At 41.2% G+C, this 20,861-nt stretch overlaps 3 protein-coding genes across 15 annotated transcripts in view; all 3 read right to left on the bottom strand.

The window, feature by feature from the left end:
- The window catches only part of LOC114442519 (protocadherin alpha-C2-like), a 140,324-nt gene that overhangs the window by 47,717 nt on the left and 71,746 nt on the right, over window positions 1-20,861 (bottom strand). Inside the window, exon 1 of one of the 13 annotated variants that reach the window (XM_028416140.1) lies at window positions 17,926-20,426. The exons of 9 other annotated variants lie outside the window; for them this stretch is intronic. In XM_028416140.1, coding sequence (XP_028271941.1) covers window positions 17,926-20,301 — 2,376 coding nt within the window. In that variant the 5' untranslated portion in view covers window positions 20,302-20,426. Of the gene's footprint in view, window positions 1-8,242; window positions 10,646-11,289; window positions 13,669-14,736; window positions 17,213-17,925; window positions 20,427-20,861 lie in introns of those variants that run through there. 3 more of the 13 variants (XM_028416138.1, XM_028416139.1, XM_028416141.1) reach the window with 3 other exon arrangements.
- On the bottom strand, window positions 1,015-3,522 carry LOC114442971 (protocadherin alpha-3-like). Its single transcript, XM_028416862.1, has one exon. It carries the CDS (start codon window positions 3,421-3,423, stop codon window positions 1,015-1,017), a length of 2,409 nt encoding a protein of 802 aa, XP_028272663.1. The 5' UTR covers window positions 3,424-3,522.
- Window positions 4,447-6,843, bottom strand: LOC114442970 (protocadherin alpha-2-like). The gene has a single exon (XM_028416861.1). It carries the CDS (start codon window positions 6,841-6,843, stop codon window positions 4,447-4,449), a length of 2,397 nt encoding a protein of 798 aa, XP_028272662.1.

Genomic DNA, 20,861 nt, shown 5'->3' with positions numbered 1-20,861 from the left:
CAACAGTGGCGCAGTGGTGTAGCAGGGTTGTCTAGTAACCGAAAGGTTGGGGGTTCGATCCCAACTCCTCCCTAGTCACCCTAGCCTGTGGCGCGCCTTGCTAGTCATTGTATGACACAGCCGTAAAGAATTTCCCTCTGGGATTAATACAGTATCTAAAATAAAAAAAAAAATTAGTTAGTAATATTTTGAGAGGAACAAGCTTCCAGCGACGAATAGCCTATGTCAACAGTAAGACACACGAGAAAAAAACCCAACCAGTTTTAAGATAGTGATATAATCATCTTTAAATTGAACTGTATATTTAAAATTACTTTAAATATTAATGCTGACAATTTAAAACGAAATAATGAATTATCAAAATGGTGTCGTTTCCAATGGAACGCAGATTAGTCAAGGTTGTAAGCCAGTGTTCAGTACCACGGACAGCGTTGGCAACTTGTCAGCTGAAGTGATTTTTAGGAACATGAAAATTATGTTGCAGACCAAAATACTGAAATCAGTTACTGAGCTTCATCAATACACGCAGTGCTGTCTCTGTATAAGTAATGAGCTACATTGTCAAAACAGTGAGCTGGTAAAGACAACAGCATAAGGAGGACAATTCCTTAAAGATTCCATCCTACTAAGACATTTTCCTACATTTTCAATCTATGGTATTTGCTCTCTACAATCTACAACTCTAAATTTTCGTTCCTGACGGACTAAAATTTCAAGTTGGTAGACATAGTCAGTGTAGTGTAAAAAAAACATGGGGGTATAAGGTAGAGACGATGTAGGCTGCTCAAATATTTACAAGCCTACGAGTAGCCAAAAATTCTTAATTTCCATGAAAGTTGGCGTAAGTACTGTTTATCAATGTTGCTCAAGAGAAAGGTCCCAGATGTGTACTTGTCAGCGAAAGAGAGAGACCATAATGGAGTCGACTCGACATTCACACATATTTTAATAAAACGTTATGTTGCAATATGGTTAGTTATCAGTGGGGGGAAGTACTGAGTTCAGTTACTATGCTTAGATATTCAACTCTTTAATATTGCCTACCTTTTCTTTGTTGGGTAGTGTTTGAGTCCTGGTAAAAGTATCTCCTCCATTAATACTGATCAGTTCAGCATCTACAGGTGGAAACGGTCCGGGGAAAACCACTACGTCACTCTTCAGTGTGTCTGAGCTGAAACACACGTCATACTGCTGAGTCGATTTAGAGTAAGACCAGCTCCCGTCAGGGTGGGTGGTGATCATTGGGGCGCTGTACCTGCTGAAACTACTGTCTGTCCTGTGACATCTGACAGCTATTAAACTGATGAGGCTCAGCAGGAAGATGACGGACACCGACACAATGGCGATCAGCAGATACAGGTTCAAATCAGAGAAGCTGTCCTCCTTTACAGGCACATGTCTGAACTGAGTCTGGATGTCAGCTGAGTTTTCAACCACCACCACTTCAATAGACACAGTAGCTGACAGGGAGGGTTCTCCATTATCAGAAACCAGCACCACCAAGGGGTGGGTTTTCAAGTCATTGTCACTCATTCTCCTCTTAGTCCTGATTTCCCCGGTGCTGGTTCCGATCCTGAACAGGTTGTTTCCTTTGGGCTCAGACAGGTGATAAGAAAGCAGCGCATTGTATCCAGAGTCTGCGTCTACAGCCCTGATCTTTGCCACAAAGTATCCCGTTTCAGCAGAGTAGGGGATGCTCTCACTTCCAACAGAGCCATGTTCAGAATAAGGGGCTAAAATGGTTGGACTGTTGTCATTCTGGTCCAGAATTAAAACGTTCACGGTGACGTTGCTGCTGAGAGGAGGAACACCAGAGTCTGTGGCCTGAACTTTAAATTGAAATGTTTTCAACTCTTCATAATTAAACGACTGCAGACTGATGATATCTCCAGTCTCTGAGTTTATGTTTAAAACGGATGAAATTTGAGTACTTTTTGAAGTAGTATCCAGTAATGTGTACGTCAATTTTCCATTACCGTCTAGATCAGGATCAAATGCATTTATTGTGTAAATTACTGATCCTACTGGACTGTTTTCTTTTATGTGCACATTAATGACAGGCTCTATAAACCGAGGTGGGTTGTCATTGACATCAGAAACATGAACAGTAATGACCCTGCTGCTGGACAGAGGTGGACTTCCTTCATCTGTGGCTGTAACGGTGACATGGTAAAGTGAAGTGTTCTCTCTGTCCAGAGGTCCATCTACAACTAATGAATAGTCATTTTTATAGTTGGACTTGAGTATAAACGGAACAGACCCAGCTACCTCACAGCTAGTAACACCGTTCTTCCCTCCATCTTTATCACTGACTGTAACCAAAGCAACAATTGTTTCTAGTACTGCGTCTTCTTTTACAGGTGTCATCAATGACGTCACAGATATTTCTGGAGCATTGTCATTCACATCAATTATCTCTATCAGCAGTTTAGCATGTGCGCTACGAGGAGAGGCTCCCTGATCCATTGCCTGAAGTCTCACTTCATACGCCGGAGTCTCTTCATAGTCTAACTTCCCTTTCACAGTAATGTCTCCCGTTTCTGAATTTAGATCAAAAATATTTGATGGATCAATATTTCCTCTTTTGTTAAAGGAATACAGGATCTTACTGTTCACGCCCTCGTCTAAATCGGTTGCATTTAATTTTATGAGATGAGTTCCAGCATTCGCGTTTTCTATAACACGAACTTTGTAAAGCGTTTTGCTAAAAGTGGGTATGTTATCATTTACATCGATTACATTTACCTTTATCTGCAACGACCCCGATCTAGAGGGTTTACCTCCATCTACGGCCGTCAAGAGAAGTGTAATCACAGACTCTTTTTCTCTGTCTAAAGCTTTTTGCAGCACCAACTCAGCAGAAACTCCGTGTTCCCCGCCGCTCTGCACATCGAGAGAAAAATGTTCTGTTTGGCTTAACTTATAGGTCTTCACAGCGTTGTTTCCTGTGTCTGTATCTATTGCTACTGGGAGGAGATATCGCTCTCCAGTTAAGGACGATTCGGAAACATTCAAATGATATATATTTTCAAGAAAAGCAGGCGAATTGTCGTTTATATCTACTACATTAACCTCTATGCGTTGAGCAGTCATCGGATTGCTTAAAACAGCTTGTATTTTTAACGAGCATTTTTCGACGTGTGGACAAAGCTCTTCTCTGTCTATTCTCTCGTTAACAAAGAGGTTCCCGGTCCGCAGATTAACGTCGAAGTATTTCTTACTGTAACTTGAAACAACTCGTAGATTCCTGTTTTCTAGTTCCTGTACGTTAATGTTTAAATCCTTTGCGATATTCCCCACTACAGTACCTTTGTTCACCTCCTCGGAGACCGTATAAGTTAACTGCGATGCAGACCAGTTACAGAGACAAAGAAACACGACAATATAAATCCACACGTATTCCTTTGGGCGTTGAATATACATTGTTGATGCACCAAAACAACTGAATCCAAGATATCATTTATCCGCAAAAGAGATATTCCCATCCGAAGCAATAGTGTTGTGAGGAAGCTTCCCGTCTCTCTTAACAGTACCTTCTGTGAATGTGCCAATGGCTGATGCGGATTCCATTTTTTCTTCATGCAGGGAGGAGGAGTTTGGGATGTAGGCCCTACAAACAAATTCGTATCTATGGTCTCGTGCGACATCATGTGGAAATACAGTTGTATATTTCCCCATACTGACAAGCAAACACATCACGTGTGCCAAATAGCTTAAAATCTTATGAATGTTGTAAATTAGTATGTTTGCCATTAGAAATATGTATAGTTTGGAATAGGCGTAAATATAATTTAAGCCTTTTTTTACTCAATATAGAAGATACTGTGATTAAAATGATGCCAGATTAAGGAAAATATCTTCAATTCGATCTCCATAAATTAATATAATCAAGATTAAAATGTCCACTTTTATATAAATGTCTTTTACTGCAGGTTCCTATGGCAGCCACAGGATTTCAACAAAGCGTCTAGCACCACGGACAGCGCCTATACTCTGCTCATTAACTTAAGGTAGGCTCACACATCGCTGTAGAATGGTGAATGGTACACGCTACATACACATAAACCTTTACACTAAATAGCACAGCAAATTGCTAATTAAGGTTAAAAATGGCTTAGATTATGTAAATAAGTCATATTTTTGCAACATCCAGAAAAGCAGTATATTTTGAAGTAAAGGTGAAACAGAAAGACTTTTCCAGCACCGCAGGAAATAACTCTAATGTCCTGGCTATAACACACAGCCCTTTAAATGTAATGTTGGCAATTAACAGAGAAATGGGAGCTCAAAATCTGAAAAGGGTATAAGTTATCTGAAAGGTTGTGGTATTGATCTTTAATATGTTCTGGCCTATAAGTGTTCTGTTATAGGTATAGGTCATAGTATGATGCTGATTGAAGCTAAGTCTTGATAATGACAGTCATAGGCAGGCTTGTACTAGTAGCACTATACAAGAACTGAGTATAAAAGTCCTACCTTGTCTTTGTTGGGTAAAGTCTGAGTCCTGGTAATAGTGTCCCCACTGTTAATGCTGATCAGTTCAGCATCTACAGAGGGAAACGGTCCCGGGAAAACCACTACATCACTCTTCAGTGTGTCTGAGCTGAAACACACGTCATACTGCTGAGTAGATTTAGAGTAAGACCAGCTCCCGTCAGGGTGGGTGGTGATCATTGGGGCGCTGTACCTGCTGAAATCGCCGTCTGTCCTGTGACATCTGACAGCTATTAAACTGATGAGGCTCAGCAGGAAGATGACGGACACCGACACAATGGCGATCAGCAGATACAGGTTCAAATCAGAGAAGCTGTCCTCCTTTACAGGCAAATGTCTGAACTGAGTCTGAATGTCAGCTGAGTTTTCAACCACCACCACTTCAATAGACACAGTAGCTGACAGGGAGGATTCTCCATTATCAGAAACCAGCACCACCAAGGGGTGAGTTTTCAAGTCATTGTCACTCATTCTCCTCTTAGTCCTGATTTCTCCGGTGCTGGTTCCAATCCTGAACAGGTTGTTTCCTTTGGGCTCAGACAGGTGATAAGAAAGCAGCGCGTTGTATCCAGAGTCTGCGTCTACAGCCCTGATCTTTGCCACAAAGAATCCCGCTTCAGCAGAGTAGGGAATGCTCTCACTGTTAACAGAGCTGTGTTCAGAATAGGGCGGCAGAATCATTGGCTTATTGTCATTTTCATCCAGGATTAAAATGTTGACAGTCACGTTGCTGCTGAGAGGAGGAACACCAGAGTCCGTGGCCTGAAATTTACACTGAAATGTTTTTACCTCCTCATAGTTAAACGACTGCAGACTGATGATGTCACCAGTCTCTGAGTTGATGTTCAAAATGGATGAAATTGGAATATGTTTTGGAGAGGTGTCCAATAATGTGTAAGTTACCCTTGCATTACCATTTAGATCATGATCAACTGCATTTATTGTGTAAATTACGGATCCTACTGGACTATTTTCTTTTACGTACACATTAATGACAGGCTCCATAAACCGAGGTGGGTTGTCATTGACATCAGAAACATGAACAGTAATGACCCTGCTGCTGGACAGAGGTGGACTTCCTTCATCTGTGGCTGTAATGGTGACACTGTACAGTGAAGTGTTCTCTCTGTCCAGAGGTCCATCTACAACTAATGAAAAGTCATTTTTATAGTTAGACTTGAGTGTAAACGGAGTTGACCCAGCTACCTTACAGTTAGTAACACCGTTCTTTCCTCCATCTGTATCACTGACTGCAACCAAAGCAACAATTGTGCCGAGTTCTGCATTTTCTTTAACGGGTGTCATCAGTGACGTCACAGATATTTCTGGGGCATTGTCATTCACGTCAATTATCTCTATCAGCAGTTTAGCATGTGCGCTACGAGGAGAGGCTCCCTGATCCATTGCCTGAACTCTCACTTCATATGCTGGAGTCTCTTCATAGTCTAACCTGCCCCTTACAGTAATTTCTCCTGTTTCTGAATTTAGATCAAAAATACTCGATGGGTCACTACTACCTCTTTTAATGAACGAATATACCAGTTGACTGTTTATACCCTCATCTAAATCACTTGCATTTAACTTGATTACAATAGTTCCATGTGCGGTATTTTCACTGACTCTTACTTTATAAAGAGACTTACTAAAAACTGGTGCGTTATCATTGGAATCCAATACGTTTATTCGAATTTGCAGGGTGCCCGATCTAGAGGGGTTCCCTCCATCCACAGCGGTCAGGATAAGATTAATTACCGACTCTGTCTCTCTGTCTAAAGCTTTTTGTAGCACCAGTTCTGATAGTATATGTCTCCCTCCTCCCTGAACATCAAGAGAAAAATGTTCATTATGACTGAGTTTGTAGCTCTTTACTGTGTTGCTGCCTATATCTGCATCCTCTGCTATTGGAAGGAGATATCGTTCTCCCGCAGCAAGAGATTCGGAGATGTTTAGTGAAAAGTACTCTTCAATGAACTCCGGCGCGTTATCATTTATATCTAAAACACTGACCTCGATGCGGTGCACAGCCATCGGATTGCTTAACACAGCCTGAATTCTTAGGGAGCACGGTGCCGTGTTTGGGCAAAGCTCCTCTCTGTCAATTATTTCGTTAACAAAGAGATTTCCGTTCCTTACATTCACATCAAAATAATTCTTGCTGTAACTCGAAACAATGCGCATATCCCTGTTGTCTAATTCTTGTAGATTCAAGTGTAAATCCTTTGCGATATTCTCCACCACAGTGCCTTTGTTCACTTCCTCTGAAATGGAGTAAGATAACTGCGAAGCAGACGAGTCACAAAACCAAAGCAGTGCAACAATATGAATCCAGGCATATTCCTTGGTTTCCATTGCTAAACAGTAAACAAAGAATCCCGTCGATCCAGATTATGTATATTGAATATCCGTCCTAAACACCATTATTCAACGGCAACAACAGCCCTTCTTGCCACAGCACAACCCAAGTGTCTCACTGCACGAATAGTCAATGACGGTTTTTTTTGTTTCCTGTGCGGGGTGGAGTTTTACATTTAATGAACATTTATATCTATGGTCTCCAGCGACATCTTGTGGGAAACGAGAGACGAGTCAATATATGTAGCAGTTATGCCAAACTCCAAAATTATAACGATAATGTAATGTAAATAGTTTACAAGGAAACTAAATGACAAATTTGTTGTCTGATGTAGCCTAGTTTTATATAAAAACGATTATATATTTATTCTTATGTACATGTATAGTCCAGGGAGTAATGAAGGCAATGATTATCATAGATGAAAAATGTATTACTTTTGTCTTTTATAAAAAAAACAATGTGTACATTTAATTTAATATGTCAAAATAGTAGTTGATATACAAAACATATATGGCACTATGAATGGGTGGCAGTATAATGTTTACAGTATCCTTCACAATACAGTGATCCACAGCTGAGTAGAAACATTGCAATGACAGAGTTCAGCACCAAGGACAGCGCTCTACTTTCCTGTAGCATTGTGCTATTCACAAATGACGTGAGTATGGTTGGTCTGTTCCAAATAGTTACACAGTTGCGAGTGGAAATCCAGCGTGTTACACTTTTTAATATACTACATCAACGAACACTGTTAACTCAAGTATTCGATCCGGATGCCTTGTGTGTAGTTAATGATCAAGCTAAACGGCAAATTCAAAGTCATTCGTGGCATTCTGATAGCACTTGAAATGTCAAAATCACAAACTTCTCTTTATTTGGTAGTGTCTGTGTCGTGGTAAAAGTGTCTGCACTGTTAATACGGATCAGTTCAGCATCTACAGGTGGAAACGGTGCGGGTACATACACACAATCCTTTACACTAAATAGCACAGCAAGTTAGTGATTAAGGTTAAAATGGCTTAGATTATGTAAATAAGTCATATTTTTTCAACATCCAGAAAAGTAGTATATTTTGAAGTAAAAGTGAAACGGAGATACTTTCCCAGCACCGCAGGAAATACCTCTGATGTCCTGGCTATAACACACAGCCCTTCAAATGTAATGTTGGCAATTAACAGAGCAATGGGGGCTCAACATCTGAAAAGGGTAAAACCTATCTGAAAAGTTGTGGTATTGATCTTAAATATGTTCTGGCCTATAAGGGTTCTGTTATAGGTGTGATCATTGTGTAGTCAACCATAGTATGATGTTGATTGAAGCTAAGTCTGTATATTGACAGTCATAGGCAGGCTTGCACTAGTAGCACTATACAAGAACTGAGCATAAAAGTCCTACCTTGTCTTTGTTGGGTAAAGTCTGAGTCCTGGTAAAAGTGTCTCCACTGTTAATGCTGATCAGTTCGGCATCTACAGAGGGAAACGGTCCCGGGAAAACCACTACGTCACTCTTCAGTGTGTCTGAGCTGAAACACACGTCATACTGCTGAGTCGATTTAGAGTAAGACCAGCTCCCGTCAGGGTGGGTGGTGATCATTGGGGCGCTGTACCTGCTGAAACTATCGCCTGTCCTGTGACATCTGACAACGATTAAACTGATGAGGCTCAGTAGGAAGATGACAGACACCGACACAATGGCGATCAGCAGATACAGGTTCAAATCAGAGAAGCTGTCCTCCTTTACAGGCACATGTCTGAACTGAGTCTGAATGTCAGCTGAGTTTTCAACCACCACCACTTCAATAGACACAGTAGCTGACAGGGAGGGTTCTCCATTATCAGAAACCAGCACCACCAAGGGGTGAGTTTTCAAGTCATTGTCACTCATTCTCCTCTTTGTCCTGATTTCCCCGGTGCTGGTTCCAATCCTGAACAGGTTGTTTCCTTTGGGCTCAGACAGGTAATAAGAAAGCAACGCATTGTATCCAGAGTCTGCGTCTACAGCCCTGATCTTTGCCACAAAGTATCCCGCTTCAGCAGAGTAGGGGATGTTCTCACTGTTAACAGAGCCATGTTCAGAATAGGGAGCCAGAATCGTGGGACTGTTGTCATTCTCATCCAGAATAAAAACATTGACAGTGACGTTGCTGCTGAGAGGAGGAACCCCAGAGTCTGTGGCCTGAACTTTGAACTGAAACGTTTTTAACTCCTCATAGTTAAAAGACTGCAGGCTGATGATTTCTCCAGTCTCTGAGTTAATGTTTATAACAGATGAAATTGGAAAAGATTTTGGATAATTCTCCATTAATGAATAACTTAGTTTAGCATTGCCATCTGTGTCTAAATCATATGCAGATGCTTTTGCGATTACATTTCCCACCTTACTGTTTTCTTTCACATAAATGTTCATATTTGCGTCTGTGAAACTAGGTGCATTGTCATTAACATCAGAAATATGCACAGTGATGAGAGCAGAACTAGAGAGAGGCGGGCTACCTTCATCAGTAGCAGTAATAGTCACATCATATTGCGATACAGCCTCTCTGTCAAGAAGACCATCAACTACCAATGAGTAATAGTTTTTATAATTTGACGTTAATGTAAAAGGGACCGATCCTTTAATATTACACGTGGTGAGGCCATTTTGCCCCCCATCTTTATCGGTCACCGTTACCAGGGCAACGACTGTGCCTATTTCAGCGCTTTCTTTCACTGGGCTCATTACCGAAGTAATTGAGATTTCTGGTGCGTTGTCATTGACATCAACAACTTCTATCAGCATCTTAGAGTAACCACTGCGAGGAGACGCGCCTTGGTCTGTTGCTCGCACTCGTAATTCATATGCGTTGTTTTCCTCGTAGTCTAAATTAGCCTTCACAGTGATTTCCCCGTTTTCAGGAATAACGCTGAATTTTTCCGGAGAATCAAAATTCCCTCTTCTCATTAAAGAATATCTAATGTCGGAATGCGGACCCTCGTCTAAATCAGTTGCATTCAATTTTAGTATCGTTGTACCTATGGCTACATTTTCATTAACACGTACTTTATATAGCGTTTTGCTAAATGAAGGCGTGTTATCGTTAACATCTATCACGTTCACAAGAATCTCCATAGTGCCAGATTTTGCAGGTTTTCCTCCATCTACAGCGGTTAGTATTAGTTTAATGGTGGATTGTTTTTCTCTGTCTAAAGCTTTCTGAAGCACTAGCTCAGCAGACACAAGGTCTCCCCCGCTACTTATATCTATGGAGAAATGCTCGTTCGTACTTAACTTATAGGTTTTCACTGAATTACTGCCAGTGTCTGCATCTTGTGCTGTTGGTAGAGGATATTTCTCTCCCGTTGAAGACGATTCAGAGATATTAAACACATGGATTTGCTCAGGGAATGTTGGAGCATTATCGTTGATATCAGTGATGCTGATCTCAATGCGATAAATATCCATAGGGTTGTTTAATAGTCCCTCTATATTTAGAATGCATTTAGGTAAATGAGGACAAAGCTCTTCACGATCTATTCTTTCAGTAACAAACAGAGCTCCTGTTCTTAAATTTGCGTTGAAGTATTTCTTACTGTATCCCGATACAATCCGAAATCCTCGTTCCTCTAGTTGTTGTGTATTAATGTTTAAATCCTTAGCTAGATTCCCCACCACTGTTCCTTTGTCTACCTCCTCGGAAACAGTGTATGAAATCTGAGCGGTAGACCTGTCAGATAAACAAAGAATAATGGCGAACAACATCCATCCATCCTCTCTGTAGCTTCTCCGATTCATCCTCGTTTTGTTTTACAATCCACACAATCTTTTACAAAGGCAGAAAAATATCCGAAAGGCAGCTGGGCTCAGTCGCGACCATATTTCAAGACAGAGTGGTTTACTATGCCCTACCAGACGAAACGCGCCAGCGTTTCCTAATTTTACCAACACTGGAGGAGGAGTTTAGGCCATCATTGAACACCAGCGAATGCGCGGTCTCCAGCGGCATCTTGTGTTCTTTACAGCACAGTGCGGTTTTTGTAGAACACCAAGTAGTAATACATTGCATTCTTCTCTCAAATATGCCAATAGGCGAGTAAGATTAAAGACCCACTGAAATATTATTTTCGTTTTTGGCAAAATGAAATCAGTGTCAACAACGAACGATGCCAAGTAAATAAAATTGAATAATCAAAATTAATGAGAATATCTGAAGACTTACAGAAACTAAATCAATATGAGGAACTTAGAAACAGGCTGAATGTATGAAGAATGTATTGAAGATTGTGAAGCTGAAACTAGTGAAATGCTTGGTATCTTTTAGAGCAGCACATCATTGATAGACAGAATATTTCTCTGTAAGTACGTGAAGTGACGGTAGTGTGCCAAACTCTCAACACAGAGCCTTCAGCACCACGGACCACCACATAAATGCAACCACTATGTATTGGTTTTGGATAACTTCTTACCTTCTCTTTGTTGGGCAAAGTCTGAGTCCTAGTAAAAGTGTCCGTTCCGTTAATACTGATCAGTTCAGCATCTACAGGTGGAAACGGTGCGGGGAAAACTACTACGTCACTCTTCAGTGTGTCAGAGCTAAAACACACGTCATACTGCTGAGTCGATTTAGAATACGACCAGCTCCCGTCAGGGTGGGTGGTGGTCATTGGGGCGCTGTACCTGCTGAAACTACTGTCTGTCCTGTGACATCTGACAGCTATTAAACTGATGAGGCTCAGCAGGAAAATAACGGACACCGACACGATGGCGATCAGCAGATACAGGTTCAAATCCGAGAAGCTGTCTTCCTTTACAGGCACGTGTCTGAACTGAGTCTGGATGTCAGCTGAGTTTTCAACCACCACCACTTCAATAGACACAGTAGCTGATAGGGAGGGTTCTCCGTTATCAGAAACCAGCACCACCAAGGGATGAGTTTTCAAGTCATTGTCACTCATTCTCCTCTTAGTCCTGATTTCTCCGGTGCTGGTTCCGATCCTGAACAGGTTGTTTCCTTTGAGCTCAGACAGGTGATAAGAAAGCAGCGCATTGTATCCAGAGTCTGCGTCTACAGCCCTGATTTTTGCCACAAAGTATCCCGCTTCAGCAGAGTAGGGGATGCCCTCACTGTTAACAGAGCCATGTTCAGAATAAGGAGCCAGAATTGCAGGACTGTTGTCATTCTCATCCAGAATTAAAACGTTGACAGTGACGTTGCTGCTGAGAGGAGGGACACCAGAGTCTGTGGCCTGAACGTTGAACTGAAACGTTTTTAATTCCTCATAGTTGAAAGACTGTAGACTGATGATGTCTCCAGTCTCTGAGTTAACATTTACCACTGACGTAATGTGCGTGTGTTTTGGAGAGTTATTAATGAGATGATATGTTGATTTTGCGTTTTCATTTAAATCAGAATCTAAAGTTGTCAGTCGATGAATGGTTGTTCCAACGGCCGTGTTTTCTTTCACATAAACATTAATTATAGACTCCAGGAATGTCGGGGGATTGTCATTTACATCAGAAACCTGTATAACGATTAAGCTTGTGCTTGACAGAGAGGGTGTACCTTCATCTGTGGCTACAATTGATACATTATATTGAGAAACGGTCTCTCTGTCAAGAGGTCCGTCAACCAACAAAGAATAGTAGTTTCTATAGTTGGATTTTAAGTTAAAAGGCACCCAATCTTTTATTTTACAGTTTGTCAATCCATTTTTGTCTCCATCTTCATCGGTGATAGTGACCATAGCGACAGCTGTGCCTATTACAGCGTCCTCTTTCACTGGGCTCATAAGAGATGACACTAAAATTTCTGGAGCATTGTCGTTAACATCAATGACTTCGACTAAAATCTTGCTATGTGCACTGCGGGGAGGAGTGCCTTTGTCTCGCGCTTGAACACGGATTTCATATGCTCGACTCTCCTCATAATCAATATTTCCTTTAACAATAATTTCTCCAGTATTCTCATTCAAGGCAAATTTGTCATCAATGTGTAAACGTCCCCTTTCTGTGAAAGAGTATATAATCTGAGCGTTTGCACCTTCATCTAAATCAGTAGCGCTCATTGTTAATAAAGGTGTGCCGATATTTGCATTTTCTACGACTTGAACCTTATACAGAGACTTTGTAAATATAGGTGGATTGTCATTAACATCCAGAACATTAACTTTTACTTGTAAAGTCCCCGTTTTGGAAGGTTTTCCTCCATCTATTGCAGCTAGAGTAAGTTCAATAACAGCTTGTTTTTCTCTGTCTAATGCTTTCTGTAGTACCAATTCAGCAGACACACTCTGGTCACTGGAGCTCTGTATATCTAGAGAGAAATACTCGTTTACGTTCAACTTGTAAGTCTTGACCGAATTAGTACCAGCGTCTGGGTCGTGAGCTATCGGCAGCGGATGCCTTTCTCCGACATATGAAGATTCGTACATATCAAGTGTATATATGTCTTCCAGGAAAGATGGGGCATTGTCGTTAATATCATTAATCAGGACCTCAATTCTATTGAGGCTGCGAGGGTTGTTCAATATAGCTTCTATATTTAAAGAGCACTTTACCGTGTTAGGACAAAGCTCCTCTCGATCTATTCTCTCGTTAACGAAAAGCACTCCCGATTCATGATTTATGTCAAAATATTTTGTTTTATAGCCATACGTGATTTGAATGCCAGTGGAATGGAACTGCTGCACACTGAGATTAAAATCCTTAGCGAGATTTCCCACTGCCGTGCCTTTGTCCACCTCCTCTGAAATAGAATAGGATATCTGAGCCATAGACAATTCGCAGAGACAAAGAAGAGTGAAAAATAAACTCCCGATATTATCCCATTGTCTCCGAGCAGCCATAGCTGTTTTGGCAAAAGTGACGAACCCTGTTTTGTGCCTCTTCACTTTTCCACGAAAATATATTTCAAGTATCCATTCTCGCTCAGGATCCTCTCTCTTTTGGGCCTCACTCGTCTGTGCGCCGTTCTCACAAAGCAGCTGATGACGTTTTGGGTTTTTTGTCATGAATAGAGGAGGAGCTTCTCAACAGTGATTACATTTTTGCATGGTCTCCAGCGACATCTGGCTACACATTTGTGTTTTAAAAGACAATCTAAATCAAAGGCGATGGTGTAAATATACAGTAGCAGAAATACTTTTACGATAATGTATGAGTTGATTTTGTTATTGGCAGCTAAACGGTATCACTTTGTAAAACACAGTTTGATACGATGTCCGAGTTATTAATTTACATTGTGTATTTACACCGTGTTACTATTCTCTCAGCCAACACAGACGCTAAAGGTCTGCAGAATTCGGGCCTTACTATAGAAAGGGAAAGACGTTTTCAGCACCATGGTCAGCGGCTCAGTACATGGGTGTAGTGCTCACTTACTACCAACATTCTATTAAGTCCATTTAACTTGCTTTCAGCTGCTTGGCTTAGCCGACTGAGAATCTTCCGACATATTCACACAGTTAACAGTCATTACTAACACTACTACCGACTTTTGTATGTGTACTAAAGCGTCATCAACCCATACACAGTGAGAGAGCCAGAGAGATCACCGTTACAAGTTACAGCCCCATTTCCTTAAAAAAAAAATAAAATAAACGGGTAATAACGGGTAGTAACTGTACGGCTATAAAAATTCATTGTAAATATAATTTCAATGACGGTGATGAAAGCTAAATGAAGTCAACATACATGCTCTCGTAATGGGGTTCTGGTTCTTAGTCTAAGCGACTTGAAACAATTCAGAGAATATTGATATGAATTGAATATTGATGTAAGGTGACCAATGAGTGTCCAGTAAGGCACCAACAAAAAATGTATTATTATTATTACTAACAATATATATCTTATACGTCTATTATATTAAACCAAAGGTTTGCTTATTTTCACTAATAGAACTGGTCATGGCTTACCTTCTCTTTATTAGGTAGTGTCTGAGTTCTGGTAAAAGTATCTCCTCCGTTAATACTGATCAGTTCAGCATCTACAGGTGGAAACGGTGCGGGAAAAACCACTACGTCACTCTTCAGTGTGTCTGAGCTGAAACAAACATCATACTGCTGAGTCGATTTAGAGTAAGACCAGCTCCCGTCAGGGTGGGTGGTGATCATTGGGGCGCTGTACCTGCTGAAAGTACTGTCTGTCCTGTGACATCTGACAGCTATTAAACTGATGAGGCTCAGCAGGAAGATGACGGACACCGACACAATTGCGATCAGCAGATACAGGTTCAAATCAGAGAAGCTGTCCTCCTTCACAGGCACATGTCTGAACTGAGTCTGGATGTCAGCTGAGTTTTCAACCACCACCACTTCAATAGACACAGTAGCTGACAGGGAGGGTCCTCCATTATCAGAAACCAGCACCACCAAGGGGTGAGTTTTCAAGTCATTGTCACTCATTCTCCTCTTAGTCCTGATTTCTCCGGTGCTGGTTCCAATCCTGAACAGGTTGTTTCCTTTGGGTTCAGACAGGTGATAAGAAAGCAGCGCATTGTATCCAGAGTCTGCGTCTACAGCCCTGATCTTTGCTACAAAGTATCCAGCTTCAGCAGAGTAGGGGATGCTTTCACTATTAACAGAGCCGTGTTCAGAATAAGGAGCCAGAATCGTCGGACTGTTGTCATTCTCATCCAGAATAAAAACGTTTATAGTTACGTTGCTGCTGAGAGGAGGAACACCAGAGTCTGTGGCCTGAACTTTAAACTGAAACGTTTTTAACTCTTCATAATTAAAAGACTGCAGACTGATGATGTCTCCAGTCTCTGAATTTATTCTTATCATCGTTGACAGGGGCAGTGATTTACTATTTATGTCTACAAGTGAATAGCTCACCTGACCGTTGTTGTTAATGTCAGCATCGGCTGCAGTCACTGTTTTAATAACAGTTCCTACTTTATGGTTTTCATTAACATAAACATTTGTCAGAGAGTCTGGAAAATATGGCGCGTTGTCATTAACGTCAGAGAGGTATACTGTAATAACACTAGTGTTCGATAGAGGAGGAGTTCCTTCATCAGTAGCTGAAATTGTGACATTATACATGGCAGTCACCTCTCTGTCTAGTTGTCCATCAACTACTAAAGAGTAATAGTTTTTATAATTTGTCTCCAGTTTAAACGGAACCGTATTTAAGATTTCACATTTCACTTCACCGTTTTTACCACTGTCTCTATCCAGAACTGAGACAAGGGCAATAGCTGTACCTACATGAGCGTCCTCATTCACTCTATTGAGAAGTGACGTCACAGTGATTTCTGGAGCGTTGTCATTTAAATCTATCACTTCAACCAGCACTTTAGTGTGAGCAGACATAGGAGGTTGTCCTTTGTCCCTCGCCTCTGCTCGGATCTCATAAGCTTTTCTTTCTTCATAGTCGATATTTTCCTTGACAGAAATGATGCCTCTGTCAGGGTCGATTTTGAAAATATCCAGAATATGATCCTGATCTTTACTCCGAAGAGAATAAACGATTTCACTGTTTGTTCCTTCATCCGCGTCGGTCGCATTTAAAGTGAAAATAGCTGTACCAATTCGGATATTTTCAAACGTTTTAATTTTGTAGAGACTATTGCTGAATAACGGCGCATTATCATTATTATCGAGTACATTTATTTTAATTTCCGATGTGCCCGACTTTGGTGGAGATCCTCCGTCTACTGCAGTTAACAAGAGCTCTATATTTGGCATTTTCTCACGATCTAAGGTTTTCTGCAGCACCAATTCAGGAGATACACTGTCCCCTCTTTTGTGTGTCGCAAGGCTGAAATACTCATTAGGGCTGAGCTTGTACGCACTAACACCGTTTTTACCTACATCGGCATCACTTGCCTCCGATAACGCAAATCTAAATCCAGCCAAGGTGTTCTCTGCAATGTCCAGTATTTGTGATTTTGTGTTAAACGAGGGAGGATGGTCATTCACATCTCTAATTTCTACCTCCACTCGATAAAGCTTTAAAGGGTTGTTTATCACAGCCTCTACGCTAACAGTGCATTTAGGCTCATCTGTACAAAGCTCCTCTCGGTCTATCCTCTCGTTGACATACAGAAATCCAGTCTTTAGATTTACCTCGAAGTATTTTCTTTTAGATGCAACTGTTTGAAACAAACGGGACTCCAAATCCTGCACACTGAGGTTGAGATCCTTGGCGATATTTCCAACATTAGTCCCCGGGTTTACCTCTTCTGAGACTGAATAAGATAGCTGCACGGTACCCGCTTCCTGGTAACACTCCAACAGCACAAGCACCAGATAAGTAACGATAGCCCTCCTAGTATTTGGTAAATGCATAATTCCGTCGAAGAAGTACACCGCATATATCTACAGTTGTTTGTACCATCGAATGATTTTCTTACAGAGACAAACACTTCATTAAACACTCCATCCTTTTTCCCCTTGTCTCTTTGTGTTGAAAACCAGTCATCCCGTTTATACCCTGGGAGGAGCCTCAACATTTATGTTACGGTCAGCAGCGTCGCTGTGTGGTACATTGTGGAAACTGCACACTCGATCAACAACTATAAAACGAGCCTCCTTACTAACCCTTACGCGCTGAATACCAGGCGGCAATGTAATTTACTGCAATTGATTCAATATATAGAATCACACGTAGGAAATAGGAAGCGTAGTAAAAATATGCACAATACTTTATATGATTATCTAAATCACGAGTTATTTGATCAGATATTCAACAATAATAAGAATGCGCTCTCATCCAGGTAAGACACAATGTCATTTAACTAGCAATTGTGAAAATAGCATTTTGGACATTGCCAAGCCATCTGCATTATTCAGTTGCATAAGTTATTGACAAAAGTATGACAAAAGTGTATTTTTTAAGTCTTCTTCAGGGGAATATAGCAGGTGTTCACTTTTGAACATATTGCAGAAGTGAGCAAAACCTGTTCAGGAAACGTGTTTTTATAGATTGCAGAAGCAGAAGGTTTCAGCACTGGCATTCAGCACCACGGTCAGCGCCACGAATTTAAATGCAGTCAGTCACAACTTGGCCTATTAACAGTCTACAACGTCTGATGTAGCTCAAATTCAGTTATAAGCATATAGAGGGGAATAGTATGATGTATTTGCAAACGTCCTTACCTTCTCTTTATTAGGTAGTGTCTGTGTTCTGGTAAAAGTGTCTCCTCCGTTAATACTGATCAGTTCAGCATCTACAGGTGGAAACGGTGCGGGGAAAACCACTACGTCACTCTTCAGTGTGTCTGAGCTAAAACACACGTCATACTGCTGAGTCGATTTAGAGTAAGACCAGCTCCCGTCAGGGTGGGTGGTGATCATTGGAGCGCTGTACCTGCTGAAACTACTGTCTGTCCTGTGACATTTGACAGCTATTAAACTGATGAGGCTCAGCAGGAAGATGGCGGACACCGACACAATGGCTATCAGCAGATACAGGTTCAAATCAGAGAAACTGTCCTCCTTTACAGGCACATGCCTGAACTGAGTCTGGATGTCAGCTGAGTTTTCAACCACCACCACTTCAATAGACACAGTAGCTGATAGGGAGGGTTCTCCGTTATCAGAAACCAGCACCACCAAGGGATGAGTTTTCAAGTCATTGTCACTCATTCTCCTCTTAGTCCTGATTTCCCCGGTGCTGGTTCCGATCCTGAACAGGTTGTTTCCTTTGGGCTCAGACAGGTGATAAGAAAGCAGCGCATTGTATCCAGAGTCTGCGTCTACAGCCCTGATCTTTGCCACAAAGTATCCCGCTTCAGCAGAGTAGGGGATGTTCTCACTGTTAACAGAGCCGTGTTCAGAATAAGGAGCCAGAATCGTGGGACTGTTGTCATTCTCATCCAGGATAAAAACGTTGATAGTCACGTTGCTGCTGAGAGGAGGAACACCAGAGTCTGTGGCCTGAACTTTAAACTGAAACGTTTTTAACTCTTCATAATTAAAAGACTGCAGACTGATGATGTCTCCAGTCTCTGAGTTGATGTTTATCATTGTAGATAACGGCACTGAGGTTGTATCACTTAGTAATGAATACGTTACTCGGCCATTGTCAGTAGCGTCAGCATCAGATGCAGAGACTGCTTTCAAAACCGTCCCAACTTGACTGTTCTCTTTCACATACATACTAATTATAGCCTCTGAAAACAACGGTGCGTTGTCATTTACATCAGAAACCTGGATATAAACTACGCTTGTGTTAGAAAGAGGGGGGCTGCCTTCATCCGTAGCTTTAATAGTGATATTTAACTGAGAAATCAATTCCCTATCTAAAGCTTCACCAACAATTAAAGAATAATAATTTTTATAATTTGTCTCTAACTTAAATGGAACTGAATTCAATATCTCACATTTGACCTCACCGTTTTTGCCCCCATCTCTGTCAAGAACAGAAACTAGTGCAATAGCAGTACCAATTTCAGCGTCCTCCTTTACGTTATTGAGCAGTGATGTAACTGTGATGTCAGGCGCATTGTCATTTAAATCTACCACCTCCACCAGTACTTTACACTGTGCTGTTAATGGGGGCTGGCCTTTGTCTGTAGCCTGGACACGGATTTCAAAAGCAGGATTTGTTTCAAAGTCAACAGTTCCTTTTATTGTTATTATTCCTGTTTCCGAATCGATGTCAAAGATATCTAGGACATGGTCCTGATCTTTAGAATTTAGAAAATATACGATGTCTTTGTTTGTCCCTTCATCCGCGTCTGTTGCTGTCACTGTTACTATTGTCGTGCCAAGTGGTGCATTTTCTGTAATACTTGTTTTCAATAGTGTTTTTGTAAAAATTGGGATATTGTCGTTTATATCCAAGACATTAATTATTATGACAGACGTTCCAGACTGTACTGGCGTCCCCCCATCTAATGCGGTAAGTGTGAGTTTAATTACTGCCTGTTTTTCGCGGTCTAGTCCTTTCTGAAGGACTAATTCAGCAGACACACTCTCCCCTTTGTGCACCGTTAAAGAAAAGTATTCGTTTGAATTTAACTTGTATGTGTTAATGCCGTTTTTTCCTACATCGGCATCATAGGCCGACAGGAGAGGGAATGTAGCTCCTGGCAATATGCTCTCTGCTATATCGATAGTTTGAGTTTTGGCACTGAAAGAAGGAGGGTTATCATTTATGTCATAAATATTAACTTCTATTCGGTAAAGTTTCAGTGGATTATTGATCACAGCCTCTACATTTATTGTGCACTTTGTAGCCTTTGCACAGAGCCCCTCTCTATCTATTCTCTCACTGACGTAGAGAAGACCTGACTTTAAATTTACATCAAAATACTTTCTCTTCGACCCGGCAACAATCTGAAACATACGTGACTCTATATCCTGTACATTAAGGTTCAGGTCCTTGGCGAGATTTCCAACAGAAGTCCCCGGTTTTACCTCCTCCGAAACGGAATAAGAAAGCTGTCCGTACACCGCTCCCCAGTTATACTCCAAGACGACGAGCACTAGATATATCCAAATGGAGGTCTTTCTACCCGGTGAATGCATAATTCCATTTAACGGGCACAATGATCCCTGTGTCGACTTGCCTTTCGATTATCGGGTCCAAAAGATGGTTTGAAAGGCTGCATTAAATGTCACTGCATTTTCTGGTTCCATTCCACTCCGCTGTGCGCTTCATTCTAACAAAGCACAAGGAAATGGTGACGATCCTTTAAATGTGGGAGGGACCTCTACACTTAGACCTGCTGGCGGTGTTACGGTCTAGACTGTCGCCTCATGGACATTTTATGCAACTGCACTTTTTTGATAAAGATAGGCACACACTGAAGTTCGTTTTAAATATTCACACGTGCAAAGATCATAAAATGGAATCTTGCTTAGTTTTTGTGACTTACCTGACCCGTCTAATGTGGAGCAGTGCAATGGCCACATATTTAAGAACCTTGGATAGGTCCTTATTTGAGACAAAAAAACCTAACGAAGGGATTCAAACGCCAATGAATCTTTGACTAGTTACAGCTGTATGACCTCTTTCTTGTAACCATATTTATATGATGTCCTTCAATGTGAAGCTTGAATCAGTGCCAGAAAAGCTTTCTGATTTC

This window comes from Parambassis ranga, chromosome 10, assembly GCF_900634625.1.
Source record: "Parambassis ranga chromosome 10, fParRan2.1, whole genome shotgun sequence".
Taxonomy (NCBI): domain Eukaryota; kingdom Metazoa; phylum Chordata; class Actinopteri; family Ambassidae; genus Parambassis; species Parambassis ranga.
This window is presented reverse-complemented; position numbering and strand designations above follow the sequence as displayed.

Excerpts from the sequence above, each read along its gene's own strand:
- LOC114442971 (XM_028416862.1), bottom strand. The coding sequence starts at position 3,423 with ATGTATATTCAACGCCCAAAGGAATACGTGTGGATTTATATTGTCGTG.
- LOC114442970 (XM_028416861.1), bottom strand. The coding sequence starts at position 6,843 with ATGGAAACCAAGGAATATGCCTGGATTCATATTGTTGCACTGCTTTGG.